General features: G+C 35.6%; 1 protein-coding gene across 2 annotated transcripts in view; it reads left to right on the forward strand.

Moving 5' to 3' along the window:
* Positions 1–3,897: 3,897 nt before the first annotated feature.
* Positions 3,898–14,634, forward strand: part of LOC105618331 (failed axon connections) — a 34,403-nt gene continuing 23,666 nt past the window's right edge. For both annotated transcript variants that reach the window (XM_012199873.1, XM_012199874.1), the window contains exon 1: positions 3,898–4,254. In XM_012199873.1, coding sequence (XP_012055263.1) covers positions 3,898–4,254 — 357 coding nt within the window. The remainder of the gene's footprint in view (positions 4,255–14,634) is intronic.

The raw sequence follows: 14,634 nt of genomic DNA on the forward strand, positions 1-14,634 counted from the left end.
AAGAGTATTGTTGTATGTATTTATTTAAAACAGAAATATGATTATTATTAAGGAAACAAAGCCTCAAACTTTTTTGAAGTCCAGTGCGAGTTATGATAGAGGAAAAGAAACGTAATCACCTTACAAGGTAAGTTCCAACTTTTATTCTCATTAGGATTACCGTTCGCGGTTTTCCTCTTTCGACGGGACGACGCAAAGACAAAAGTCGAGAGAAGCGATGTTCCGCTTTTTTCTTCTCGTTTTCACGATCATTAACTCTCTCGTTATAAAATGCCGCGATATTCGATTCATCGCTCGTCGTTCAAAACGTTTCATGAAATGGAAAAACGCAAGTTTTTCTCATGCGAATTACATGGCATTTTCCCATGCCGTTTTCCCGATATATCACAAGTACAAAACAAAAAAGAAAAAAGACGCGTGTAGAATTATCAGGGGGACTGACACGTCACGATGCAAGACCGTAAAGGGTTTAAACGTCCTATCGGAAGGGTGTCGCGCACCTTATCGATCGCATCCACCGTCTGCCAGTCTATCGATAATTCCGAGGCGAAGCGGCGCATCGCGCACGAGGGTGCAATTTCAATCTCTAGGCTTAACAATCTCGAAACGGTACTCGAACTGGGCGATGGCGGAGAAAAAGAAAGAGAAAAGGAAATAGAGATGAATAGAAGGAGAGAATGTAAAAAAAGAGAACGAGAGAGCATCAGAGCTGACCGGGCTGAGCTTGCGCTCCGCGAACAGCGCAAGTTCCGGCAAGTAGTTTTCCAAATAGGAGTCCATCGGCTAGAGAGAGAGTGTGGAAAAAAAAAGTAACCCGTGAAAAGGGGTTCGTTGTTGCGCCGCTTGATACGCGGCGTTGCCGCGTTTCCGTGCGTGTAAACGCCGACGCGCACGCGTTGCATCGGCACAGCCCGGGACGTGCAAGCGATGGGACCGATCCGATTTTCGAATCTCCGGCTCGTCTGACGCACTCGAGAACGATCCTCCTTACTCGGTCGATAGAACGATGGTCCCAGGAACGCGATTAGACACACGGCACCCTCAGGCGCATTTGACTGATTCTATCTATAGGCACTTACTCATCGTTTTTTCTCGATTTAACCCCTTCAAACTCTATGTATATTGTAATCTACATCAAATTTGAATATATCCATTGAAATTATTTCTATTGACATTTAAAATTAAATGTACATATAATATATTTGTTGGGAAAATAATCAAAATTTGGAAAAAAGTGAATTTTTTAATACGAATTACTTATTAGGCCCTTGAATTAAATTAAAAAAATTTTTTAGTAGAACATAGTTCCACATGCAGAAATCAGGTTAAGAGCGTTTTAAGTAATGTCTTTTAAGATGCTAATACGGCTCTGTGATTGGCCTGTGGACAATTTGACAGTCTTAACAGATTACAAGAATTGATTGTGAATATCGACTATACGCAGTCAATGCGCGTGTGAAATGGGGAATGATATTTAATGTTAAAAAGTAGAGTAAATTTTATCTTATTGTTCGATAAAATTTTAACCTCCTTTCTTTTCCTTTCCCTCATTCTTAAGGAAAGAATGGTTGCGTTTAAGAGAAAGCAACTTCCCATATAACACAGAAGTTTGCAGCAATATTGCTGCAATATTTGCGATGTTCCTATAATATTACTACATTTACAATATTTTGCTGGAACATTGCAATGTTGCTGATATATTACTAGAATAATCTGTGTAATATGGGTTTACAACTGTTATATAAAATTCTTTAATATTATTCTTTAATATTATACATTTAGATTAGAAATATAAGAAATTTAGAAGTATAAGAAAATTAACAGAAATCAACTAGGATTGGCAAGACCAACCATATTAAAGAAATTTACAATTGCAAAGCTACTTTCTTTGAACGCAGCATGTCAATTTTTAGCATTATTGTTTCGATAATTTGAATTTTATTTTTGTTGAATTATACTTTTTGAAAGATATCGTTTTTATGCGTTTTGATATACGTCGCGCCTTTATTATTTTTGTTGTCCGAAATAGCATAAGAAACAAAACATAAAGATTATGTGGCACATAAAAAAACTGAGGCAGTAAAATATTAGTAGTAAATAAATCGATATTAATTATTAACAGAGACGTAAGGCAAATAAATAACGTAATAAATGTTGATTCTTTTATGTTAATTTCTTTTACTTGCGTTTTATTGTTTAATATGCATTTTTACCAATGTAGACTAACTTTAATCTTGGTTTAACTTACTCTTCATCTTTTTTTTTTTAAATTAAATTAATGCATAAAAAGATCATATTTGTATTATAAAGACGCATGTGAAATACAATAATTTTCTTTATGCAGTAAACTGGATAAATTTCTTTATGTATGTGTTTATGGTTATCTGGATAGATCAGACCCTAAATTTTTGTTTGTTTCCTTTACTTTCTATGCTATTTCAACGAAGACAGTAAAGACAGGACATACATCAAAATGCTCAAAAGGGATCTCTCAAAATTACAATAAAACTCAAGTCATCGATAAAATAAAAAATAACAGCGTTTACAGTACAAAAGGTAGCTTTTGAAAAATTTTTTTATATGATTAATTTTTTTCTCTCAGTGATTCTCTCTGAATCCAAATGTATAAATCCAAATGTATAAATCAATCATATTAAAGAATCTTACAACAGTTCAAAGCTGATTGCTATTATGTATCACGTTAAACAAAATGTAAAACAAAGCGAAGCATCCCAGTCGACATCAATTAAAAATAACATAATCAATGTTGTATATCAATGTTGTAACAATAATATCAATGTTTGCTATAACATCACATATATTACATTACAAGTCTATTTTTTCTGTAGCTGAACTAGTATAGCTTTTGGAATGTAAAGTGAGTTAGATATGTATTTGCCATCATAACGAATAAGAAATTTCTAATGCAGTTTAGTGCAGAAATAAGAAAATCAGACATTTTATTGTACATTATTTCCACTGTTGAATGCAGAAGTTAACATTAGGTTCTGTTCGTTATGCTTGTACTTTTTGCACTCGGTATCTTCGTTTTTTTCTTCCCATCACCCGAATATATCTATATATTTATCTTGTTTTAAGTGCAAAAATTTTTAAGGACTTCAAGCAACGCGAACTAACCAATTGACGTTATTACTTTCAGTTTGTGTCGCCTGAGATACTTAAAATTTATTAATGCCCGTCATTCTTCGTCTTAGGATGTTTTCAAGCACATTTTTTTTATACCCACATGGGCATCTGCATCCCTAAAAACGGCCCTGCGCGCACCGTCCCTTTTAAGCGGAAGGTTGCCCTTTCGTCCTGCTCGAAGCCATCGCTAGCCGCTGCAACGGCGATGGCGGCGGCGTTGCCGCGACTTTCCTGGAGTATTCCAAGACACGGAAAGAGAGGGGAAAGGGAAGACACTCGCGCGCTCTTTCTCTCCTTTCATCCGTGTTCGTCGCGCGCACGCAAGGCAGGGGTGGCCGACCAATTAAATATGTCGACCACGGCGGGGTGTGGCGCTTGCGCATGCGCGCCGCCACTGCGCGCGCGCGCGGCAAGGGGAGAACCGACTGCGCGAAGCGAGGTAGCGAGCGGCGGCGAGAAGGAAGGAACCGGCCGGCGAGCAGAAAGCGGCGACGAGCGACGAGTGCTTGGCGTACGGTTTGTGTGGTGCGCGCTACCGTCGAGATAGGCTCGAGATCGGAGAGTGCACGCGCGATCGAGCGGAGACGGCGATTCTCAGGACGAGGGAGACACGAGTTTTGAAGTAGAGAAGCACGCGACTGTAGTCCCCATCCCCCCCATTCCCCTCCTCCCCTCTGGCCGGACGGTAAAGGGGACGACGACGAGAACGAGAGTTTTGGAGAAACGCAAACGCGTAGCCGTTCAACGACAATGACGATGGCAACCGAGACGGAGAACAACGGGCCCGAGAGCAAGGAGATCAAGGACGTGAAGGAAATGAAGGAGGCGCTTAAAGACGACGCGCCGCCGGATAACAAGCAGGAAGAGAAGGACGCGGCGGCGAAGAAGGACGAGGCGGCCGGCAAGAAGGACGACGACGCTGCCGCCGCCGCCGCGACCGCCGGCGCAGCCACGGCGCCGGCGAAGGCCAGCACCGTGCACCACCCCGACTACGAGAAGGACGTTGTTTATCTATATCAGTTCCCGCGGACGCCACTGCTCCCGTCCTTATCCCCGTATGGTCTCAAGGTGGAGACGTGGTTGCGGTTGAATGGCATCAAGTACGAGGTAAGTGTCGCCAAGTATTTTTTTTTCTTTCTCTCTCTTTTTCTCTCCTTCCTCTCTCCCTCATTTTTTTTCTCCCCGATTACACGTAGGCCAAATTGATCCCCTCGCATTTTCTTTCTCGCGTGCGTGCGTGTCTATCCGTTCGTTCAACGGTCTCTCTGCGTGCCCAGTGAGGGAGGATCGATTGCCTTTATTCTAGTCTCTCTGACTGTCGTTTCTCTCTCTTTCTCTCTTCCTACTCGAACCGCGCGCGCATTCGATCCCTCAGAATCCAGGAGCTTTCCAAATGTAGAATAAATACCGTACAAAATTACCCTGCCTTCGGAGAAAGAAGAAATCTCAATGACTCCATTCGGTAAAATGCAGTTTTGCAATTGTTGTGAAACTCTTTGATATGATTGGTTTTGTCTTGATTGCTCATGTAAATGTATATCTAATGAACTTTCTATAATAAGCCATTATTTAAGCTTTAAATCGTAAGAGAATGACAAATAATAATCGATTACTCTTCTCACGTCCGACTGTGATTGATCAATTTTTTAAGACTTGAAGTTTAGATATGAGCCCATAAATCACAAATCTCACTCTGAAGAGTAAAATTTCACCCTTAAAGATTGGAAATTGAGCCATTCCTTTTGATTGAAGATTGGTTCAATTTTCCCTCCTTAGTGTGAGATTTCATTCCAAAGAATTTAGAGAGTAAACAAATCACGTTAAAGAATTTGTACAACAGTTGCTGCAAAGCTTTTTCCGCTAAACGCAGCCAATCTCGCTATACAATATTAAGAAGTCAATAATCCGCGAATTCGCAATTCGGCAATTGAACTGTACTTTTTGCGAGGTCGTAGATAAGCGCATTCGCGCCGATCTTCCAGCCTGACGATTAGAGCGAGCAGGATCGTCGTCGAGTGGCGATTTAAATCCCCCTGTCCTCGACCATCGCAATCGGCGACATGGCGTCGCGATTTAATCCGCGCGGCTGGTAATGTCGGCTGCACGGAACGGCTTACGACGCGACCGGGGGGATGATTTACGTCGTCTGGATGCCTCGAGATGCAACGAATGCGCGCGGCATTTCGCTCGGCGTAGAAATCTATAACAGAATCTGGCCATGAGATGACGAACAACTTTTGATTTGGCCCGTCATTTTTGTCAACTTCATCAAGTTAGAATGAGACAGCATATATAAAGAGAAATAGTACTCTCTAAATTCTTTGGAGTGAAATATTCTTATTCTAAAGAATAAAAATTGAGTCGTTCAATCGTTAAGAGAGAAATTTCACTTTTTAGGGTGACAATTAACTCTAAAAGTTTTAATGTTTATTATAGAAGTTTATTCTAAATTTACTAATAAAAAGTTTTACATATATTCCCCTTTTTTTTCATTCTTGTTTTGATAAAATTATTCATGGCCAGACTATGTTAGAGGATCTCTGGTTCAGAGTGTGGATGAAGGAAATGCAATGCTCACATAACGCTTCGATCTTTCAAACGCGGACTCGAGTAGGAGCCTGTTTACGTCCCTGAATTATCTCGTGATTATTTTTGAATTAAACTCCGCGAGAATCGACTTGAAAGACGCACCGAGACACAAACGAATTTTACGAATAATGGGGATTATAAAAAGAGATGCTCTGTCGCGAGAAATTGGTAGCAATTTTTATGCTATATTTAACAATTCCCTCTTCGAACGATTTCGTTCTCTCTAGGATTGTCCATACGTTCTTCCAGTCGAGGTGTAATCTCGGCGTACGTGCTCGAGTGCGCATCGCGACATCGTAAGCGTAATTATCTTGCTGCGACGTATGATAAAAATGCACGCATAAAGACGGCCTTCGCGCGGATCGCTTCAAAATGGCGGCTGCTGTCAACTTTCGAAGCTGTGCCTTCGATCTAGGCGTAAACCCAATGAAAGGTGGAGAATTTTGTTCCGTAAATTTCTTTTGAGAATTACAATTAAAAATTTGAAAAAAAAAATGATGTACTGGAAAAAGAGTCTACTTGCATTAATTGGAATTTTGGATCGGAAATGGACAAATCAGAAGTATGTATATCTAAAAATAGCTATTTATACAGATCTGAAAATAATTTTGTTGGATTATCTCTTGTCTGTAAATCTATCAGAATTCTGGTCAAAATAACTAGATGTCCAACCATGTGATTGAAATTCTGTACACAGAAAAATATACTGTATGCACAAATCATAATACTTTCAAATATTTTACAAATTCGTACATCCGCAAATTTGTCATAAATTCATTGCAAATATTAAATTTTTTCAAAATATTCTGAATCCTACAAGTAAATTTAACTTCAATCAAAATCATCAAATTAAAATAAATTTGATTTACTTATTATATGTAATAAAACCTTATTATATGTAAAAAATTTCTTCAATCAATTTTATAATATTTTGTAATATTCTTTAAAAGAAAATAAATTCTTGTTTTGAGTATATATTAATAAGTTTTTAAAATTTGTAATAAGTATATTTTAAGATTTAATTAAACAATAAAATAAATTAAAACGGAAATAAGAAATGATTAAGATTTATTATCAAGAAAATATTCTATGTTGAAGATAACCGAGTCTTAAAAGAAATAAAGTAAATTGAGTCATTTTTCTTAGGAATAAAATGATATTTATTTTTTTGTGTGTGGTTGATAAGACAGAATGCACCGATATTTTCTTAGTAAAATACAGGTTAAGATTGAAATAAATATTTGACGAAAATACACACAAAAAAAAACAAATTGCTTATTTGATAAAATTAATTTAGTCAAATGCATAATTTTTTTCTCAGTTTATGAGAATACAAATGAAAATAATAACACTTTTGCATATGTCTGTTTTTCTGAATCGACGATTGGGAAGACGAAAAACGTAATATTACATCCTCAATGTTTGCACAAATATTCGCTTGTTATGCTTTTTGCAATATCAAGTTTCAACCACGCTTGAAGGAGCCTCGAGATGCTTTTAATCACAAGGCGTGTTTTTAGATTCCCGAGGAGCAATCTTGGCATTAGATTTAATTGATCTTTCTATTCAAACTACGCTTCTACATGTCCGCGATTTTCGTAAAAATAAATAAATAGCATGCCGAGATAGATGCTCATTTTTAATCGGGGGATTAATTGCAAGCGGGAATTTAATGCAGTAATTTCGGAATAACGTCTATTTGCGATACGTTCGTTCCCTCCGAGACACTAAAGCAATCGGTCGTTTCTTTCCGCTGCGCAATTTTATTGATATAGAAAGCGGGGCATCTCGCTTCCGAGACGAGGTAAGAAAACGCTCTTAGACGAAAGTTCCGTCTATTTCGTCGGAATTGTTACGCTTGTTTCAATTTCTGAGAAACGCGATAATCGGCACGTCGTAGTCATCGAGGGGGCCATCGATTTTTTCGTTTTCCATCGTCAATCATTGTCTCGCCGATTTGAAGATAGATAGAATATCGTAAAATCCTCTTTCTCTCTCTTGCCAATCATCGCGAAAATCGATTGTTTGCTTGCCGTTGTCGTCAACGGTGCTTTCTCGCGCGAAAGTTGAAATTTTTCCCAGCGAGATAATGTGTCTCTCGCTCTCGGCTCGCTTAATTATCGCGATTCATTAGGATGATATTGTGAGCGAAAATCATCGCTAATGATCGGAATAATGGCCAATTGAGAATTTGTTCGCCGCTTCGCTTTTGTACCTTCATTGTCGGCTGCTGTGTGGTCGTTAGCTTAGGAGCGGCGGGTTAACGGGTTTCTCACATTTTCATTATCGCGGCGAGCTGTAACACATACAGAACGCTTCCAGCCACGAGATTCTAGCGGACGATGATTTGAATCTTTACGCGTTTTATATTGAAGATACCGTGGTAGAAAACCAGGTCTGTCTACGAAACTTGAAACGAATTTTCTCTTCTCGCAATATTGAGCAAGCAGGCTAGAAGTACCGATTCACGTAAGGTATCATGAATATCGCACTTCCTTTCGACCGCTTGACGATCTGTTTTCAACCGAAAATTATGATTGACATTTTTTACAGTAATTTTTATCAACTTAAATAAATTCAATATATTGCAATTAATTCTTGAATTAAAACTTTATTACACTGAAAAAATTACTGCCAGATCTTAATTCAGAATCAGATATATATATACATATATATATATATATATACATATATATATATATATATATATATATATATATATATATATAAATTCATACAGAAATGTTTAAGCACTAAGTTCTATCTTCGATCGATATAAAAATTCTCTTAATTAGATCAATAAAAAATAATAGTTAAATTAAACAAATTAATGGTATTTGTATAAAATAAATATGTTTTTAAATTTAATAAATATTTACTTACAATTAGAATTATTCGATCAAACGTTTATTAAAATTTATTTTTTTCAATGTAGAATGTATCGTTCAAAACGTGGTTTGTAAATATTACAGAATTTTCTCATAAATCAATTATCACTCAAACCAAGTAGAATATTCCACTGAAATATTCTTTGCGCTAAGAAAAAAAATCCTGAATGATTTGGAGAACTTATATAACTGTTTATCGCGTCGCAGAGATATATTTTCCGTAGTTATAATTTCGCGCAGAATTCCACACTGATGATCTCTAGCCTGGTTATCGACCCTCGTGACACATTTGTCTTCCTTCTATATTGTCGCTTTTGCCTACCCCTTCGAGTCGTTACCCCGACATCTGTTGAACATAACATCATTCCTTCGTAAGAGAGCGGCGAAGAATCGCTGTATTAAACAAAGGGAATGTCTTTCGTGATGCTCTTACAGCCTTTCTTAATGAAATTTTAGAGCGAGCTTCGAAGAAATGTTTCTAATCCAATCTAAGTTTATTGGTGAAATTAATAGCTTTTTCGACCGTAGCGGGTTTAAACCGACTTGGATTAATGACATGCTCTACTATTGGTTGACGTTACATGCTCTACCAACAGTAGATCATGCAACATCATTAATCCAACCCAGATCGATTTAAACCTGCTATGGTTGAAAAAAAAATGCTATAAGTTACATTAGATATCGGTATCTATGAGAAAGCTTAGCAATGCTATCAATACATGTTATATTCCAAGATATTTGTCATATTTTAATGAAATTTTGAAGCTTTAAACAAATGTCTTTAATCTAATCTTATTTTAAAGAAAACAGAAATTTCATCAATACACGTTTTATTTCAAGAAACCTGTCATATCTAATCTGAACAAAGGATTCGTTTAATGCTAAAGCCAGTGTGATTAATAGTTATTATCATTGATATTTTCGACTCTAAGACGTATCAGTACAGATTATTTATGATTCGCTATAAATAGCGTATAGAATTTATGCCGATATTAGAAGCTATTACTCATTTTAACGTAATGAGAACGCAGATAATTACATGGTAATATTAGTTGTTGCATCTTTTTTTCTGAACTTCTTGAAAACTCCGTTATTTTCTGTCTTCTGATGTATTTGAAGCAAAATGTTTCGTATTTCTAGGAATGTGTAGCAAAAATCCGTTATTTTTAACACACTTTATCTCTTTATAGTTCTGAAGTTTAACTTGCCTTTTAACCTTTTATCGCTCATTCAAAAGCTATAATTGTAGTCTCTTCTGAAAATTTTCTATTTTCGTTCGATTTTTAATATTTAATATCTTACGCATATTTCTTTGAATAATAATGGGTAAATATTTACTTAAGTTACAGTTATTAAATATTTATTTAATAAAAAAATGATAAGTTAAATCAAATTAATGGTTCTTACTTCTTGTACTAAATAATTAAATGTTTATATTTAGTTAATATTTACTTAGAACTATTCAAACAAATATTTATTAAAATTTAGTCTTTAATGTATATAATATAAAATATATATTGGGTAAATATTTTCTATATACAATTTCTTTTAAACGTATACATTTAGTATCCAAGAATATCACAATTTTCCACGTTAGTTAATTATTTCGCTTTTCAATCGATAGTCATGTACCATAACTGCATGTCGAGAAGTGGCAGCTGTCTTACCATAATATCGTGCCAGAGATATCATTCGCTGCATTTTCCCAATGAATACCCGTTCCAATCGCGAATGGTAGAATTGGAAGAAAAGAGGTCACAGGTAATACGGAGGAAGTTCCTATTGAACTAATCATTACCAAGATAGCTACAAATAACGGATGGAATGGTCGAGATCAATTGGTCAGGCTGACCAATTTCGGACATGCTAACGGTTGTATCGCGCATCCTAACGGACACGTCATTTTTGAGAAATGTTCCCCTTCATGTTTCTTTGATTCTGTTTCGTATCGACATTTCGTTACTAAAATGACCGACATCATTCTGTGTCCTGGAGATAGCAGGAGGACTATCTTATATTTGAACGAGACTTTTTTTTGTCTTCAAGGAAAGGATCTTTATATTATCCTAGTTTCGTTTTTAACTTTTATCAAAAAAAGAACGTATAACCTTGCGTCAAAGATATCTCGAATAAACTTGGAAAGTGGCTTATAAAAAGTTATTAATTATGATTCGATTTTTCATTTTCTAGTGAATTTATGGTTTAGACTTGTGGTTTATCTTCACTTAATCTGATGATAATATAAAATTGTGTTTTTTTTTTGTGCTATGATTGATAATATCACAAAACTGATGGTAATGTTATCTTTAAAAGTTATTTACGTTCAGAAAACCAGAAGATAACCTTATCAATCAAAATTCTGGTCACCTCAACTAAAATTATAATTGTAGATTCAGCCAGAAAATTTTAATCCATTTTCAATCAGCATTCCAATTAATGCAACCATCAGATTCTTTTTACTACAAAACCATCACTTTAATTTCAGTTTAAATAAAGCTAGAAAAATACAATTTTTGCACTAAGATAAAAATTTATGATTATAATTACATATTATTATAATTATCATTATGATAATAATAATGTTACTATAATTATTATTGTTTTAATATTAGTAATAATAACTAGATTATAACGGTAATAATCATAATTATAACATGTAATTATAATCAAAAATACAAAAAATTTTTCTCACAGTGTAGATTATCATCAAGTTGAGTTATTACAAGTTAAATTGAAAAATCATAAAAAGGTGCCTAGAAAGGTGCGAAATTGTCGAGAGTTCGAGATATACAAATAGAAGTCATCCGTTTCAAGATCATCGCTTAAACTCGTTGTTTCTTCGTTTCTAAATGCGATAATATATCACGAAGAAGTGCGTTTCTCTCTTTGATGAAGCTGCCATTGAATGGTCATTGTGCGAGGAGAAAAGCGAAACGTTTCAGACTTTCGTCCGAAAGGCCGGGACAGCGTTAAAATGTGTGTTACTGTCGTTCAAGGAATGCGGCTTTGTCCGCTTTTTTTTGACTCTACTAAGCACAACTAATCAATGAAATCGCGTGAACGTCAAATTCTTTCGCTTCCGCATTCCCATTCGATTTCCCGCGACAGCCAGGAGAATATTCGAGAAATAGATTTTAGATGTATTACAGAATTGCCACAAAACCGGAAATTAGGAAATTGTCGGCGAAAGGAAATTGAAAAAGTGTCAGGGAAATCAGGGAAAAATAAAGGAATTTTGTAAAATTTTTTGGAAAGTTAAAAATTCTTGACTTTAAAGAAATTTAATATATGTACATCAACTATATAATTTTGGAACACTGCCAACTTAACAATTAAAAGTCCAAACAGTGATGGAAATCAGGGGAAAGCTATAGAATGTTAGGATGAGAAATTTATGACAACCCTATATTGCTGAACAACACGAGAATAAACGGAGGATTTTGTGTCCTCAATAGCACTCCGAGAACATCCGATTACTTCAAGCGTATATATCTTTGTGGAAGGTCCGTGCACTGTTGGAAAAGCACATACCTCCAGCATCGAAATCCCATTTGTTAGGGAAGAATAGTAAGAAAAGCACTTTAAAAAGATACAAAAGCGACGAAGACGCCAGGCAGAAGAATGGAGACGAGACTATAGAGCGTTAAAGCGATTTCAAGCGTAATCCATCCATAAGAAGAAAATAATTTTCTAAGTGCGATGCTCATAGTGCGCTACATTTATCGATTAATACCACGCTATGATGTAAAAACAATTGGCAAATTATTAAATGCAGCATCCGCCCGTTAATCCCAGAGTGTTCACACGTGTTTCGCACCCGTCTGTCATTTCTCACCACCGGCGTCGTCTAACTAAAGTATAGAATGCATCTCGTTGATGCAGATCTTAGATGTCTCATGCAATTTCAGAATGTAACGAGAGAACCAGTAAATATAACAAGATGAATGCGTCCGAAGATCTTACAGTGTAAGATTTTTATCTTTGAAATGTCATAGAAATTTTTGCGTATTTTATAATGATAAATATAAATGTATAATAAATATAACAATAAATAATAATTTGCGGTGTATATTTTAATGTGAATACATTGTTTACTATCAACGAAAGTATAGATCAGTGTTCTTCTTTCATAATGATATTAATTGTTAACGCACTCCTTGTCGAATCAAACTTAATTAACAGTCACTTAGCTGTCAAGAAGGAATATTCAGAACGTTTGAACTATGCAGTCATCTTTAGTTTACTAAGAGTGTATTGTTTCTTTATTTAATTTGTAAACTTGCTAAAGATGGCTTAAGTATAAAATGAAGCGAAACATTCATACGTATTTTTAGAAAAATGAATGTAACACGAATTTTATCATGGAGTAAAAAATACATATGTTTTTAAATATTATTGTAATTTGTATACCTTAATATCAACTATGTTGTGCTTTCATTTACCTGTTTTTTTATTATTAATATTTATTTTTAATATTGAGAGTCTGTGAATCTTCTTTATAATAATAATTATGACAGTTATTACAAAATTATTATTATTATTATTATTATTATTGATTTATAAAATCGTACGCATATTCAATTTTGCTCCGAGTTTCTTTTTAAGTTCGTTTGTTTCGAGATTTACTTTAATAGCTCTTGTATTTGTACAGCAAGAATTCGCTCAAAGTTATCAAAAATTCTGTAATTAAACGAGAAAATGCGTGATTTCCGAACACTCTGTGTATTATCGAGAATTCATGAAAATTGTGTTGAGATTTCCGCCGGCCTGGTTCATCCTGACTTATCGAAGAGGGAAGGGCGAGGAAGAAAAAGGCGGGGCGGCGTAAGAGATGGCTCTCGGAGCCGCTGCACTCGGTACAGCTGCACGCATCTTTGACCTTCGGTTATTGCATAGGCGTAAATCATCGTGGTTCACGCTCGAAAGAAAATTTTTTAACCGTTGATATACATGATATATAAAAATATTTGATGGATTATACGCTAATATTGCAACAATTTTAATTAAAATCTCTCGATTTTTCGCTTCCTTGTTAAACGATAATTAAAAGCTATTAATCTCTGTTAAACTGTGATCTTTTGAAAATTACTGTTTAATAAGTATATAATAATAGTTATTATAATTTTGTTTTTTTAATAAATAATTTTAATATAAATATTAGGTTTTTAAGAGAGAGAAATATGTACATCGTAAAACTCATCAAGTAACAAGTCGATCTTGAATTCTGTAAAAAATCTAACGTTTCTGTGATATCCACGACGCGAATATTCGGCAAAAGGATCGATCGGAGGTATAGTCCGCATACTAACACTACTTGTCTCTACAATTTTAAATGATTGCACAATGTTTGTGAATTTCTTCTGAAGAGTACTGTAAAGGATATAATCAACACCGACCGAGTTATGGTACGGGCTGGGTCGGTCGCAACTTAACGAGCCATGAAATTAGCTGACTCATAGGATTTAAACAGTATTCTACGGGAGAAAAAACAAAGTGCTCTCGGTTAACTTAGAAGAAGCCGCCGACGTTATTTTTCCCACCGTCGTTCATTCCTTCGAACGATGCTCCCACTGGTTATGAACCGAATGTTTTAACCGTTATAGAACGTCATCGTCTCTCGAGGGAAGATACACGCGAGTAGCACAAGAAATGTTATGGATTTTATGTACATGGAAACAATAATTTTCTCGGGGAAGATGAACGAAGGCGTCGCGGTTTATAGCTGCGGATAAAAGAAGCCGAAGATCTTTATTGAGTGAATAGATCGGATACAATGAACCGTTTTACATTCATCTGCGATCTTACGATGGGCAATTCCGGTTTATACGAGATCAATGTTTATACGAGACATAGATCAGCATTAATCGAAGAATGTATTTCCGTTGTTGATATTTCTGGAGTACAGTAGTGATGTATATTTACACGTGATGTTCTAGATTTATTCGTTGTTTCTTTTTGATTATAAATGTGTCGACAGATGCTAATGAATAGGCAGATTGTTATCGTTCTG

This window comes from Atta cephalotes (assembly GCF_000143395.1).
Source record: "Atta cephalotes unplaced genomic scaffold scaffold00016, whole genome shotgun sequence".
Lineage (NCBI taxonomy): Eukaryota > Metazoa > Arthropoda > Insecta > Hymenoptera > Formicidae > Atta > Atta cephalotes.